The 16713-nt window shown below is 47.3% G+C and overlaps 1 protein-coding gene across 1 annotated transcript in view; it reads left to right on the top strand.

Annotated features, from left to right (window-relative positions):
- The first annotated feature begins 2321 nt into the window (after positions 1 to 2321).
- Positions 2322 to 16713, top strand: part of RAB29 (RAB29, member RAS oncogene family) — a 30232-nt gene continuing 15840 nt past the window's right edge. The window contains exons 1-3 of the mRNA XM_069944445.1: positions 2322 to 2628; positions 3921 to 3992; positions 8324 to 8505. Of these exons, the coding sequence (XP_069800546.1) occupies positions 2505 to 2628; positions 3921 to 3992; positions 8324 to 8505 (378 nt within the window). The 5' untranslated portion in view covers positions 2322 to 2504. The remainder of the gene's footprint in view (positions 2629 to 3920; positions 3993 to 8323; positions 8506 to 16713) is intronic.

Genomic DNA, 16713 nt, shown 5'->3' with positions numbered 1-16713 from the left:
ATAGTATCATGTCACTTTTACCGTATAGTGCATTACGTAGACACAGGAACCCCCCAAAAGTTGCCATATTGCATTCTTTTTACGATTTCCCAAATTTATATTTTCATAAATAATAACTTTGGGATTCCGTCATATATGTTATGGTAAAATGAAAGACGCCATTACAAAGTACAACTATTCCTGTAAAAAACAAGCCCCCACTTGGCCCTGTAGATAGAAAGATGAAAGTGCTAGAGCTCTTAGAAGGGGAGGAGGTCGCGGGACTCGGCAGGATGAGGTACGTATAAGGGGATCTAGCTGGGGGTCGGGAGCCTGTCACCCTGGCACGGGGGGTGACAGGTCCTCTTTAAACAGGATAATGCTTTACCTGCCCGTGCTCCCGACAGCTTCTCCGGCTTCTGGATCACTGGCGGCCCACTCATCCAATAAATGCGCTGTCCTGGCGCAGCCACTGATTGGCTGGGTGAGCTGTCAGTGACCCAGGAGCCGCAGAAGCAGTCGGTAGTGTGGGCAGGTAAGCATTATCTAGTATAATGCCCAGCAGCTGAAGAGGTAAGTTGGATGTGGCTACATTCTCACAGTGGAATAAAAATGGAGCCATAGGCCATAACAGTACAGAGTATTGCAGCAGATTTTGCTGTAAACACAGTACGTGTGAATGTACCAACAGAGTTATGGCATGCCCCACTGTTTATTTCACCCAGGATTTAGGGGTCCCTGTACTTGAGATCGTGGGGACCCCTAGCAGTCGGACACCTGTAATTTTTTATAACTACTCTACATGGGAATACTTCTTTAAGCTGGGTTCACACTATGTATATTTGAGGCTGTATTTGTGAGGCTGTATAGCAACCAAAACCAGGAGTGGATTGAAAACACAGAAAGGCTCTGTTCACATAATGTTGTAATTGAGTGGGCGGCCGTCATTTAATGGCAAATATTTGCTGTTATTTTAAAACAACGGCTGTGGTATTGAAATAATGGCCGTTATTTACTGTTATATGGCGGCCCTCCACTCAATTTCAACATTGTGTGAACAGATCCTTTCTGTGTTTTCAATCCACCCCTGGTTTTGGTTGCTATGAGGACCAAATACAGCCTCAAATATACATAGTGTGAACCCAGCCCCCGGGTGCATGCACACTGAGGAAAATAGGCAGAAATCCCGAGCAGAATCCCAGCTGCGGACTCTGCTTGGAATTCCGCCTGCCTCAGTGTCTCAATGTTAGGTGTAGGACGCCTTTGCTTCCCGCTGACAGGGTGCGTCACACTATGGAATCCGCGGGAGACCTTCCTGTGGAATACGCTGCTCGCCCCTGCTTAAATCTCTGCCCGTCCCAAAGACTCCTTTCTATGGTCTGGCAGATTCCGCCGTCCACGTGGGGGTGGATGGCGGAATCCACCTGAGCATAGAATGGAGTCTATGGGACGGGCGGAGATTCAAGCGGGGTAGGGCGGCAGTTCTACACGCGGATGCCTCACTCCCAAAGAATTGACATGTGGAGAAGGAAGGCGCCATATACTTAAAGGGAACCTGTCACCCCCCGTGCCGGGGTGACAGGCTCCCGACCCCCCGTTAGAACCCCCTATACTTACCTCATCCCGCCGGGTCCCGCTTCTGGATTCGGTCGGGTCCCGGAGATCTCAGCCGCTGCAGCCCGGCGCGCGCGCTGACAGATGAGTCCAACGCTCATAGAGAATGATGGAGCGCTGGACTCTCCTGTCATTCTCTATGGGTGTTGGACTCATCTCTCAGCGCGCGCGCCGGGCTGCAGCGGCTGAGATCTCCGGGACCCGACCGAATCCAGAAGCGGGACCCGGCGGGATGAGGTAAGTATAGGGGTCTCTAACGGGGGGTCGGGAGCCTGTCACCCCGGTACGGGGGGTGACAGGTTCCCTTTAACACTCAGACACTGATGCAGGTGAAATTCCCAGAGGAGTCTGCATGGGGATTCCGCTTGGGATTTTCGTCTATTTTCCTCAGTGTGCTCCCTAAAACGCAAAGTGAAGGAAAAGCCATAATGCAGCCATTCTTTCTCGCAGTTTTAAAGCCCAACTGGGACTGTAAATCTTGCACAGGGGCAGCGCCTGTGAGGTAGGGATAGAAATGGCGGGAAACGCTCATAAAACCGTGATACCTCACGTAAAGAAAACTAGGAGCGGGGTTTCCCGCCTTATTCCATACACTCCACCACATCACACGAAACACCATCCATCATCTGCGCGCGTCCGCCCCGTACACGTCCTCTGCCCGCCCCTCTCCTCTCGGCCACGCCCCTTTCCTACTGGGCCCCGCCCCACCCCTCTCCTCCCGGCCCCGCCTTCCCCGCGTACTTCCGCCGCTGATGGGAATTGTAGTTTTAGCTCGGTCTTGTAGACAAGTGTGTGGGGCGGGCGCGGTGTCACATGACAGGTTAGGTGCGCACGGAGCGGCGTCGTCCTCCTGCACAGCGCTGTCCTCCAGTCACTGAGCGGCGATGCGGGTGTAGCGCTGCGCCGGCGGGATGGCCACTTTTGATTACCTGTTTAAGGTGCTTGTTGTGGGGGATTGTACTGTTGGGAAAACCTCTCTGTTAAACAGGTACGTCCATGACGTGTTCGGCAAGGATTACAAAACCACCATGGGAGGTGAGTGGCGTCCCTGTGTCCGGGGGCTCTGACTGTATCTAAATGGTTACAGTGTGTGTGCAGGTGTTACAGTGTGTGTGTGTGTGTGCAGGTGTTTACAGTGTGTGTGTGTGCAGGTGTTACAGTGTGTGTGTGTGTGCAGGTGTTTACAGTGTGTGTGTGTGCAGGTGTTACAGTGTGTGTGTGCAGGTGTTTACAGTGTGTGTGTGTGTGCAGGTGTTTACAGTGTGTGTGTGTGTGTGCAGGTGTTTACAGTGTGTGTGCAGGTGTTTACAGTGTGTGTGTGCAGGTGTTTACAGTGTGTGTGTGCAGGTGTTTACAGTGTGTGTGTGCAGGTGTTTACAGTGTGTGTGTGCAGGTGTTTACAGTGTGTGTGTGCAGGTGTTTACAGTGTGTGTGTGCAGGTGTTTACAGTGTGTGTGTGCAGGTGTTTACAGTGTGTGTGTGCAGGTGCTTACAGTGTGTGTGTGCAGGTGTTTACAGTGTGTGTGTGCAGGTGTTTACAGTGTGTGTGTGCAGGTGTTTACAGTGTGTGTGTGCAGGTGTTTACAGTGTGTGTGTGCAGGTGTTTACAGTGTGTGTGTGTGCAGGTGTTTACAGTGTGTGTGTGTGTGTGTGCAGGTGTTAGTGTATATAGGTGTATCCTCTCAGTCCTGTGGGGATCAATGCTTCCATACAGCTACTGCCCATCCTGGGGCAGGCTGCTCCTAAACTACCCCCCCCCCCCCCATCCTGGGGCAGGCTGCTCCTAAACTACCCCCCCCCCCCATCCTGGGGCAGGCTGCTCCTAAACTACCCCCCCCCCCACATCCTGGGGCAGGCTGCTCCTAAACTACCCCCCCCCCCACATCCTGGGGCAGGCTGCTCCTAAACTACCCCCCCCCCCCCCACACATCCTGGGGCAGGCTGCTCCTAAACTACCCCCCCCCCCATCCTGGGGCAGGCTGCTCCTAAACTACCCCCACACTTTCCTTCCATTTGCTGCTCCTGTGACAGCCCTTGTGTACTCTCTGTTCCTGATACAGGACACGTACACTACTCACATGTAGCTTTTAGGTTTTATTTGGACCCTATTTTATGCTGTTTTATTTCCTCTAATATTAAATCAGAAAACATCTGTTAGTTCCTGCACAGTTTAGTTGTAACATTTCCATAAGTGCCACTGTCAGAGACATATCAAGTTTTTTATTTTGACTGTGACACTTTGAGAAATCAACAGGGTTTGTAATCGCATGAGTTTGTGTTTTGTTTTGTTTTTCTCCCTTTCTTTACATGTACAATTAATTTTGTAGTGGATTTCGCCCTGAAGGTTGTCCAGTGGTCAGACACTGAAATGGTCCGGCTTCAGCTATGGGATATTGCAGGTAAGCCCCAGGTACTTCTGTGTTATGACATCATCAGTACATTACCTAGACTGCATACAATCTCATTGGTTTTATAGTTGTGAGACATATTGGTCTGAACACTCCAGAGATTTGTGGGTTTATAGTTTGACAATTTAGTTAAGAGTTAGATGGGCGTGAACCTAATTTTAATATTGATAGTAAATATCAGGTGATGGGTGTGATGATATAACTATGGGGTGTGAATGTATTATACTGAGGGGCATGTATTCCTCATACACACTCCGCACTATTATCGCCCTCATCACCTCATATTCACTATCCTTATTTAAATTAATTTTACACCCATCTGACTATTAACTGAATTGTCACACTATGAAACCCACAAATCTCAGATCAAAAGGGTTGGCCAATTTTTAACAAAATTCTTAGGCTTAATTTAATAATATTATGGTTCTTACCTGCTGTGCCTCAGTCTTGAGATGTAAGAGGTTGCTTCTTGCCACTTTCCAACGGTGATTCCGTCCATAAGGAGCTGAGCATGTGACCTTGCTCCTTCTAGACGTCCTCCACTGCGCCTGTATATGCCTAAGGAGGACGCCAAGGAAGCAGCATGGTCACGTGCTCCTCCATGCTCTGTCCTCTTATGAACTTTAAGGAGAGATGTGACAGGTGGGAGTAGTGTCCTCAGGACTCTGACAGTAAATCTGATTTTCGTGTGGGGAGGGGATTTGCTATGGGTCTAACGGGGTTGTCCAGGCGGGGAAAAAAAGCCAGACTGCAGGGGGTGCTGTGAACATAATAATAAAGTGCCACTGCTGCTCCCTGCTCCTTGTCATGACTCCACAGGAACTGACCCCTCAGTGGCGGTGCAGCATCTGTGCTGGACTGGAATGGGTAAGTGACACTTTTATGCCCAGACAACCCTTATAAAAGCAAAAAACCCAAGACTTACCAATCTGTGTAAATTGCCCATAGCAACCAATCACAGTTCAGTATTCCTATCTTAAGGGTGCCTTTACACACACTGGATCTGCAGCAGATTTGATACTGTGTTTAGTTATTTAGATCAGATCTGCTGCAGAAAATCTGCTGCAATACGGTGTGTGTGAAGCTACCCTAAAGGGGGTTATTTAGCATTTAAATTTTTTTTTTTATATTGCTGGCCTGTTGGTAATTACATTTTTTTTATTAATATAACTGAACTTTATCAACTGGCAAAAAGCAGTTATGCTGAGGTATTAAGAAATTTTTAGAAAGTTTCAAAACTTTATATCATGCTTCTGTTATATTATATCATCGGTTATATTATCGATTCAAGCTTGTGCTGAAGGGGCAGTTTCTTACATAATACGTGGCTCATTTATGGAGATTGCGTCTGTAGGAAAAGTTAGAAGCTCAATCAGAATCATGTGCCTTTTAGAAAAGTCCTGAGCACATTAAACAGCCTGCTATAGCCACGTGTTGTTTCTTTCCTTTATTATTACACTCGTGACTTCTTCCTTCCTCGGTAAACAAGCTGGGTGGACCCTTGGCTCAACACGAGACATGAAGGGCTCTCCAAGCAAGTGTAAGGGCCCTATTACACCGAGCGATAATCGGGCCTATTCAGCATATCATTGTTTCGTGTGATAATTACAATTATCAGCCGATTACAACAATCATCGGCAGATCGTGTCTTTAGGTCCTGACCTAAAATCATTGGTCGCCGACTGCACATTGCTACATGTAATACTGATACACGGCGATGACTGTGTAAAGAAAATAAAAAAGTTCATACTTTATTTCTCCACAGTTCCTGGTGTCTACCTGTCTTCTCTCAGCCGCCGGTGGAATTTTAGAGCGATCTCTGAAGTTTCAAGCTGCTCAGACAGTCACTGACAGGACAGCTGTGACCAGTGATTGGCTGAGAGGCCTGTCACTTCAGAGAACGGTTCTGAAGTTCCTCCGGAGGCTGTGGGGGAGCGTGTAGAGGTAATGTATGAACTTTATAATTACACTTTTAAAGCAGGGGCTACACAGACATCGCTAACAAGATATATAGCCCTTGCTGTGTGATAATTGAGCTGTGTGATAGATCTAACAGATCGGCACTCGTTTAATATATTGATCGGGCTCTGTAATACAGTCCTAAAGCTTAGGACTTGGGACTAGGTTTTGGTTTTGTCCATGGATAGAACATAACGGGAAAGCAAGTGCTGCGGCCCTCTTTTTTGAACCGTGGCCAAGTTCCCATGTACGGCGCCATTCTATTCCTGGGCATCGGCCGGAGGAGAAGCACTGGAGCCGCATCATAGAGGGGCCGCCTCCAGCCAGTGCTTTACCCCCGCCCAGTGCCCAGGAAAAGAACGGCGCCGTACACTGGAACTGGACCATGGTTTAAAAAAAAAAGGGTGGTTTGCCGGTGCCATTCTATCCAGGGGCAAAACTTAAAGCAAATGTACTTGATGGTACATTCACTTAAACAGAAGCTAACGGAATGGGAATGCAACCAGGAATGGGAAATCTGACAACCGGAGCACCAAATGTGGAAAGGGAGCTAGCCCCATTCTCGGAAACAGTGATGGCAGACTACTGGCAGAGTGAATTACAGTAGCAATGAGGAAACAATGACTTTTAGGGGGTTGAGTACTCCAAGCATGCATACAAACTGCATGACATTTGATTTGGGGGCTTTTATTTTAGGGAGCACAGACCAGTTGTTACTTCCCTTAACCATTGCACAATTAAAAGGTATTGCAGAGTGTTTAACCTCAGCCATATATATAAGCACAAGTTATACTTCCTCAAATACTAATCAATCTTTACATTGCATAAAGTAAAAAGGACACACACATGCATCCATGGTCTTTTCAGACTGTATAATGCCAGAAGATACCTTGAAATCTGCGATTTACACTGGTGAACATATTGGTTTGGACTGGACAAGCTTGCTTTTTCTAGTCTAATTTCATGTGTTTTTCATGGTGGTCTGGCAGCAACTGTTTATTGTGATCTTCACAGCACTGTAAGCAAGCATATTAAAGATGACATCGGGCCACTTTAGTGGTGACCACTATAAAGGTGGACATATACCTTCAATAATCTTAGCTGACAGTTATCTCTCCCGTCCACAAGAAAGTTTGGCATGCTGACTCCCAGAACGTTTGGCATGCTGACTCCCACCTTTTATACAGTGACATATAAACACCCCCATAATTCACATGTTATAGCCGTGAATTAAGTTGGAATTTAGGGATTTTGCAAAAGAATAATCGGCACTTGGCATAGGTGCACACACAACAGAATAGTCCACTGCAAACTTGCCTCAAAATTCATGTGTAGCATGTTAAAGGGGAACTCCAGATAAAGTTTTTAACCCTGTTCAATCCCCACTCGTAATCTAAACTGACTCACACCCTGAAGCTGCTGAAATCCTCACTGCCTGCTCCACTCTGTCTCCACTCCTGTCCTCCCCCTCATCTGTAATATCTCCCACTCTTCACCATTTTAGTGCCGTCATTTTTGGTGCCAAAATACGGCCTTATGCAAAATACTGCAGTCGATTGCATAATACAACTGCATTTTGGCACAAGGAGACAACCATAAAACACAACAAAAAAAATAAAAAAAATGCATTAGGCTAAATTCACACACGACTGATCCGCATCGCATTTTACGCTGCGAATTCGCAGTGAAATGCGCTGTGGATCCCAAACTGTTTTCAATGAGATTACATACTCGCAGTGGAATTGTCATCCCGCTGCGAGTATGTAAATACCGGCCCCCTTAACCTGCTGCTGCCCGGAGCATACTGTACACTGTTCGGTGCTCTGGCTGCATCTGAGGCTCCTGGTCCCCGTAGGTTATGCTCAGCCAATTAGTGCACGGTCCCACCACTGAATGGGACCTAATCAGTGACTGCGGTGGGACCATGCACTTATTGCTGAGCGAGACCTACGGGGATCGGGAGGCTCAGATGCACCCGGAGCACAGACCAGGTAAAGTATGCTCCAGGGCGGTGGTGGGTTAAGGGGGCCGGCATTTACATACAGCGGGATGACTGTCCCACTGAGGGTGTGTAATCTCATTGAAAATAACAGTTTGGGATCCACAGTGGATTTTGCTGTGAAACTTGCAGCATGAAATGCTCTGCGGATCCGTGGTGTGTAAATCCAGCCTTAAAGTGCATGTTCCATAATACCTCTTTAAGAACATAGCTTTCATAACTGATGCAATAAATCAGAACTCCACTACAATGTACAGTATATTGTTCCTCAGTAAGGGGAAGTGATTTTTACATTTCCTGTGGGGTGTTTTTTGTTTTTAATGGTATGTTTGTACATTTATATTGTCTCTCTCCTTATCAACAGGTCAGGAGAGATTTACCTCCATGACGAGACTCTACTATAAACAGGCTTCGGCCTGTATAATCATGTTTGACCTCACAAATGCCGACTCGTTCCGAAGTTGTCACATGTGGAAAACTGACCTCGACAATAAGGTGACTCTACCGAATGGTGAACCTGTGCCATGTATATTACTGGCAAACAAGGTAAATTGACAAATTAATATAGATACAGTATATGGTGGTTTTTATTTGTGAAGTAACTACTTTAACTCCTTAGTGATTGGTGATGTTTTGTATTGGCAGCAACTAAAGGACTCTATTCTGACTAATGGACTTCTTGATGTTGCTGCAGAACAAGCCTGGCACAGATGTTGGGAGGTTGTCTAATCATTATGGTGCTTATGGGTTTTTATGGTAGCTGTGGGCCCAGTGTGCCATTTGTCCGCTGCTAATAGACTGATGCCTGTCACTTTAAAGCGACTCTGTCCCCCACAAACCACTTGTACCTTCGGATAGCCGCTTTTAATCCAAGATCTGTCCTGCGGTCTGTTCGGCAGGTGATGCAGTTATTGTCCTAAAAAAAAGACTTTTAAATTTGAAGCCCCGTGTCCAACGGGAGTATCTGTGCCCTAACTTTGCACAACCTCTGTCCCTCCTCCCTGCCCTCCTCATCATTAGGAATGCTCCAGGCAGATTGCCTCCTATTCCCCACCTGTGGCAGCCCGGCACATGGGCTGGATCGTTAAAGAGGATGTACCACCAGGTACATCGTCTTTATGCTTAACCCACGGATCGAACGGCACAGTCACGGTGAAGCCGGTGTGAAGCCGAAAAACGGACCGCGGCCCGGTTCCCGTGTACGGCGCCGTTCTATGCACCGGTACCGGCCTGTGCTCAAGCACTGGAGGTAGGCCGGCCCGCCCCCAGTGGGAGGGAATTCACTCCCCTCTATGACGCGGCTTAATTAGAAAAACGTACCCCGGCACCGGCTTCCCCGTGGCGACGCAGTTTGACCCGTGGGTTCAGCTTAAAGAGGATGTACCTGGTGGTACATCCTCTTTAAGGACCTGCAATGTTCGGCATTGAAAAATGTTCCAGTGGCATGCCTAATGATGAAGAGGGTGGGGAGGAGGGACGGAGGGGTGGTGCAAAGTTAGGGCACAGATACTCCCGTTTGGCACGGGCTTCAAGTTTAAAAGTATCTGTGCCCTAACTTTGCACCACCCCTCAGTCCCTCCTCCCCACCCTCTTCATCATTAGGCATGCTACTGGAACATTTTTCAATGCCGAACATTGCAGGTCCTTAAAGAGGATGTACCACCAGGTACATCCTCTTTAAGCTGAACCCACGGGTCGAATGGCGCCGCCACGGGGAAGCCGGTGTCGCGGTCCGTTTTTCTAATGGAGCCGCGTCATAGAGGGGAGGGAATTCCCTCCCACTGGGGGCGGGCCGGCCTACCTCCAGTGCTTGAGCACCGGCCAGTTCCGGTGCATAGAATGGCGCCGTACGCGGGAACCGGGCCGTGGTCCGAAAAACGGACCGCGGCACACCGGCTTCACCGTGACTGTGCCGTTCGATCCTTGGGTTAAGCATAAAGACTATGTACCTGGTGGTACATCCTCTTTAACGATTCAGCCCATGTGCCGGGCTGCCACAGGTGGGGAATAGGAGGCAATCTGCCTGGAGCATTCCTAATGATGAGGAGGGACAGAGGTTGTGCAAAGTTAGGGCACAGATACTCCCGTTGGACACAGGGCTTCAAATTCAAGTCTTTTTTTAGGACAAGAACTCACCTGCCGAACAGACTGCAGGACAGATCTTAAAAGCAGCTATCCGAAGGTACAAGGCCCTCCTCCTTATAACCATCCTGACACCAGCTAATAAGTGAGGGTCTCGTATACCTCTGTTCTCCCTCACACAGCACAATCCTGAGGAAGAGGGTTGACAGAACTTCTGGTCATTGTCCACCACCCTGCTGTGGCTTTTTCCATATCCAGCTTTGAGGATGGAGATGAATAAGAGGCGGCTCTCCTGCTTCCATCCTAGCACTCCTTTACTAGCTCCTCAGGATGCGCCCCGGCTCAGGACGTGTGGGATGATGTTAACTACGCTGCCAGTGGGGTGTGATTTACTAACTTCTAGGCTGCAGGATTAAAACTGCCTGCAGCCTAGTAGATTACAAGGGTGGTCCAAGCGGGCCAAAAATCCTGGCACCACAGGAGAGTTGACATTCCTGTTTTATGTAAACTGCATACAGATATGGCCCTCCTATGCATGTCAGAAGCATGGCCTCTCATCCCTGGGCAAAACTCACCAATGGTCACATGATCCTATGATATCTATGTATTAGTGGTCAGTAGTTACGACCACCAGTATGTAAATCACTCTGTCATGCCCCAGTAATTGGAGTGCTGCTAGGCCACATAACAATCACCTCCTATTTTTGCTGGATCCTGTGACTCCCTGAGCTTCGAGAATGTCCCTGACTGACCTCGAGCCATGAACAGCAATCGTGACATTTGCAGTGGTGAACACCTGTGGCCCTCCAGTTCAGAGTTCGGAACACAGTGTTGTACTCTCCCCTCAGCTGTCCCATCCATTTCAATGCTTGTTTTTTGTTTAGTTTTTTTATACACTGAGAAGGGATCACATGAGTGACACCCACAGCAGAGGAAAGACATTGCTTTGTGTAGTCACCATATGGGGGGTAAATGTTATGTTGTCGTCCTAATGGGCTGAAAAAAACCTTTTCTTTGCAGGGTAATCTTCCTATGACTTTCCTTAAAAGAAGAAAAAAAATAGGCAATAAGGTTGTCCGCTGATTTTATTGGAGACAATCTGTAAACAATCAAACACATTGATATGCTATGGATTTCAAAATCCACACTTAAATAGGCACTGTCACAAAAGAAAAAAGGATTAGTCCTACTGGTAAGACGTTTTCTCCGAAGTCTTCACGACTGCACCACAGGAGTTAACTCATACCCTAGGGACAGGAAAAACACACACGAGAGGTTAAAAGACCCTCCCCTTCCCACTCTCACCAGTGTAATTTTAACCATATCTGGCACCACGGGAGTGTGATTTATACATAGGGAGGGTTATTAGTGCCGTCGTGAAGACTTCGGAGAAAACGTCTTACCAGGAAGACTAATCCTTTTTTCTCTACTCATCTTCACGACGGCACCAAAGGAGAATACCAACCATTACCTTAGGGCGGGACCACAGCTTGAAGAACCTTCCGACCAAAGGCGAGGTCCTCATTACGCTGAAGCTGCAGTCTGTAATGTCTTGTGAAGGTATGTGGAGATGACCAAGTGGCAGCTCGACAAATTTGATCGATAGATGCGCAGGCTCTCTCCGCCCATGTAGTGGACACTGCCCTGGTGGAATGAGCTTTTATCTGAAGAGGACATGAGATACCTTTGTATTTTGTAAGCTTCCTCTATAGCTTTCTTTATCCAGCGGGATAAGACACTCTCTGAAATTTTCTTTCCTTTGTTAGGGCCCTGAAACTATGAACAGTGATTGGTCTTTCCTCCCAAGTACTACAGGATTGTAAATATTGTAGGATGGCTCTTCTCACATCTAAAGAATGGAACTTCCTTTCTAGATCATTCCTAGGTGATGCACAGAAAGAAGGGAGAACTATTTCCTGTGAGCGATGAAATGCTGACATCACTTTTGGGAGAAATTTGGGATCTGTTTTTAGTACCATGCGATCATCTTGAATAGAGCAGTACGGTTCTTGTATCGTAAGAGCTTGGATTTCCCCCACTCTCCTTGCTGAGACAATTGCTACCAGGAAGGCGGTCTTGAAAGAAAGAAAGCTTATACTGGATTCTTCAATTGGTTCAAAGGGAGGTTTATATAGACCTTCCAGGACAGTGTTTAAATCCTATGGTGGGTGTAGATTCTTTATAGTTGGATTTTGTCTACTTGCACTTCGCAGAAATCTCTTAACCCATCTATGTTCTGCGATATTGTAATCGTATATAGAAGAGAGAGCTGCTACCTGAACCTTTAATGTAGCTGGTTTCAGACCTTTCTTCAATCCGGCCTGTAGAAAATCCAAAATAGAAAAATTTGGTTCATCAGGAAAAGCTTTTGTGGCTTCCGGACACCAGGAAGAAAAAACCTTCCAAACCTTCAGATAAATTTTTGAGGTGACCAGTTTCCTGCTGTTTTGTAAGGTATTTATTACCTCCTCTGAAAGGCCCTTGCTCCTGAGCATTGCCCTCTCAGGATCCATGCCGACATTTTGAGTGATGAAAGGTATGGATGATGTAGTGGCCCTTGATGTAGAAGGTCCGGTATCCTTGGAAGATGAATCTGAGGTTCCAAGGCTAAGATTTGTAGCAGTCCAAACCATGCTCTCTTGGGCCAATACGGGACTAGGAGAATGACCGTTGTTCCTTCGGCGTGGATCTTCTGAAGAGTCTTCGGAATTAAGGGAATCGGAGGAAACCCGTAAGCTAGTGTGAACCTCCATGGTTGGGAGAGTGCGTCTATTGTTTCCGGACCGTCCCTCAGACTTAGAGAAAAGTAAGTCTGTACCTTTCTGTTCTGTTTTGTGGCAAAGAGGTTGATCTGGGGCTGACCCCATCTGCGTACCAACATGTCGAATATCTCCTGATTGAGGCACCACTCGCCGGGATGAATGGTGTGTCTGCTGAGATAATCGGCATGCACTTTCTGTGTCCCTCTGAGATGGAAAGGACGTTCTTTTCTGCCCACGAGAAGATCTTCTGTGAAATGAGACGTAATGCATTTTGTTTTGCGCTCCCCTGATGTCTTAAATGGGCTACTGTTACGTTGTCCGAGAGGACGTGAATGTGCGATTGCTTTAGAGTACTCTCGGCCTGCTGTAATAACATCCACACTGCCATGAGCTCTCTGAAATTGGAAGATCTTCCTGCAATTTCTTTTGTCCATATTCCCTGGAAGAGATGTGTGTCTACACGTACTCCCCACCCGGTTTTGCTTGCATCTGTTGTCACTATTTTCTTGGGCATGGGATTCCAATGGACCCCCGTCTCTAGGTTTGAAGACTTTAGCCACCAATTGAGGGAGTGACGAACCTGAGGAGATAGAGAGAATTTTTTGTCTAAGCCCGACTTACTTTTATTCTAGGTGGATAATATTTGGTGCTGTAAATCCCTGGAATGCGCTTGACTCCATGGAACAGCTGGGATACAGGCCGTCATGGACCCCTGAATAGACATCGCGTCTCTGATACGGCAAGCCGGTTTATCTTTAAAGAGTCTAATCTTTTGTATCAGAGCCTGTTTTCTTATCTGTAGGAAGAAAACACATTTGTCTATTAGAGTCCAAAAGTATTCCTAAAAATACCTTCTGTGTGCCCGGGATGAGGTCTGATTTTTGATAATTGATCAGCCAGCCCAGAGATTGAAGATCGTCCGCCTTCCCTAGATCCTGGAGAAGTTTTTGTGAGGAATGAGGAGCAAATCGTCAAGATAGGCAACAATACTTATACCCTGTAGATGGAGAAAGGAAGTCACTTCCCCCATAACTGCAGAAAAAATGCGAGGAGCAGAAGAGATTCCGAAAGGAAGAGCTCTAAATTGGTAATGTTGTACTTTACCGTCTATTCTCACTGCGAACCTCAGGAACTTCTGAGATGTTGGGTGTATTGGGATGTGATAGTAGGCGTCGGTTAGATCTATTGAGGCCATCACTGCTTCCTTCTGTATGAGGGGAGTGGTCCATTTGATGGATTCCATTTTGAAGCGTTTGTATTTCACGACTTCGTTTAATGGTTTCAGGTTTATTATTAACCTGTAAGTCCCATTTGGTTTCGGCACCAAAAAGAGGCTTGAGTAATGTCCTGTCCCAAGTTCCTTCACTGGGACTGGGGTAACTACATCTGAGGAGATCAGTTTCTTCACTGACCCTATCAGATGTTCCTGAAGAACAGGAGAAGATTGCCGAGAAATTAGAAACTTGTTGGGGGGAGTAGCGGTAAACTCTATTCTGTATCCCTGATTGATGGTCTAATATCCAAGGATTTTTTGTTACTGTTGTCCAGGATTCTCTGTACCTCGTCAATCTCCCCCCCCCCCCCCCCCCCAACCTGGACCGGGTCATTGCTTGTCCTGGGATAGTCTGGGGTTGTAGAAAATATTCTTTTTACTACCCCCTTTTCCTTTCCCTCTATAACTCTCCTGAGTTCTAGGGCGTTTTTACTGTTTCTTTCTTTTGCGCTTTAACCTCCTGGGAGCGCTTTGTTTTTGTCTACTGACTTCTCCACAATAGTGTCCAGAACAGAACCAAACACATATTTACCCTGAAAGGGAATGCCACATAACTTGGTTTGGGAGAGACCGTCTCCTGACCAGTTCTTCATCCATAGCGCTCTTCTAGTTGAATTTAGTGAGAGCGCCCTCCTTAGCTGCCACCCGGATAGAGTCTGCTGTGGAGTCTGCCAGGAAAGCCGCAGCGTCTTTAAGCATCGGAAGGGAGTCAATCATTTGTTCTCGGGTTGTCTCCTTACTTCTGAGATGCTCTTCCAGCTGTCCTATCCAGACATACATTGCCCGGGCAACACAAGTTGCGGCAATATTATTTTTCAGTGAATAGGAAACTGTTTCCCAGGATTTTTTAAGGAGGCTTTCTGCCTTCCTGTCCATCAGATCCTTAAGCTGCGAGGAGTCTTCAAATTGTAGGAATGATTTCTTAGTTGCTTTTGCCACTTGAGCATCTATTTTAGGTACTTCACCCCAATTTTCTAACTCCTCCTTCTTAAAAGGTAGATGTCTTCTCATTTCCCCTGGAATAGCTAGTCTCTTTTCTGGATCCTGCCATTCATCAGAGATGAGTGATTGTAGGGTTTCATGGACTGGGAAGGGCAATTTATCTTTAGCTTTAAGGCATGTAAAGGGTTTATCCTTTGCAGCCAATACCTACTGTACCTCCTCCACTGCTAAGGTCTGATGGACAGCTCTTAATAAGTGACCGGTGCGTTCAGCCGAAAAATAATACCTCTTTGTATCAGAATGGGATCCCTCCCCATCTGAGATAAATTCCACAGAGTCTGATATTTGACTAGCCTCGAATTCCGACTCAGGAGGCTTGTCTGTGTCTTTTGGACCTGGTTGATTGTATAGATATACTTCCTTCTCCAATAGTGGATCCAGCAAGTGATGGTATTAGTATTGGAGAAGCTGGCGGTATAAACATAGTATTGGAGAAGCTGGCGGTATAAACACAGGGAGGGAAACTGGAGGGTTAACTCCCTCTGTATTGACTGTGGGAGTAGGAGGTCGTACAGGAGATCCACTGGAAGCAGGCTCAAATGGAGCAGGTGTGGTAGAAGCGGAAGGAGTGGCTGTAGCAGACACTCGAGACGCCTCTATTTCATCTCTCATCATCTTCCTAATGTCCAACAGAAAGGAAGATCTATCTTTTTTGATGATATCATTAACACAACTAGAACAGATATTCTTCCGCCATGAGGAAGAGAGCCTCGCATTACAATTAATACATCTCCTTACAGGGGCAGATTTAGGTTTGTCTTTTGCTTTTTTGGTTGTTTTTCTCCTAGGAACAGAGCATAATAATACCAGATTACATATTCTGTTAATCAGAGTAAATAGGTATATAGGGATAGCAGGAGATACAGGTGGAAGAGTATGAATATACAAATATGTGCCACCAAGCTGTCCCCCCCCCCCCCCCCCCCCCCCCCCCTAGAAGTGTAGCTGACCGTAGTAGTCACACTTACCGCCTGCGGCGGCTGAGAGGGCTTGTCTGATGTGGACGATTCCTCCATGATGCTTCTCAGACCAGCAGATCTGATCCTTTTCAAACAAACCGCTCTTCACGAGCAGACCGGAAGTGACGTCACTTCCGGCGTGACGTCAGACGCACGTCTCCCAGGAGACCGCGTGTGAGGCCTAACTTCCGGTGACCGCACCAGAGGAAGGCCACACCGGAGGGAAAGCCGAATCCCCGCGAGGACCCCACTGAGGTGCTCAGGGTGACCATTAGCCCGTGCCCCCCCGAAGGAGGATGTGCGGGCGCATAGGAGCGGGAGCCTTAGAGGGAGCCATCAGCCCCCCGTCAACAGATGGAAGGCGCGGATCACCGGGCCTTCCCCTTACCTCTAGACCCGAAGATCCGCCAGCAGCCCTCAGGAAGGAAGGGGGACGAACCCCGATCGATCCGCTGGCGAGGTACCTAATTCTTTTCTTTAGAGGAGATCTCCTCATCTTCACGATGGATTCCCACCTCTCGTGCCTGCCCTGCAGGGACAGGAAAAACACTGGTGAGAGTGGGAAGGGGAGGGCCTTTTAACCTCTCGTGTGTGTGTTTTTCCTGTCCCTAGGGTACGAGTTAAAGGACAACTCCCACAAAAATTTTTTTTTGCTCATTTAACACACATTACAAAG

The sequence above is a fragment of the Dendropsophus ebraccatus genome, chromosome 11, assembly GCF_027789765.1.
Source record: "Dendropsophus ebraccatus isolate aDenEbr1 chromosome 11, aDenEbr1.pat, whole genome shotgun sequence".
Classification (NCBI taxonomy): Eukaryota; Metazoa; Chordata; class Amphibia; order Anura; family Hylidae; genus Dendropsophus; species Dendropsophus ebraccatus.
This window is presented reverse-complemented; position numbering and strand designations above follow the sequence as displayed.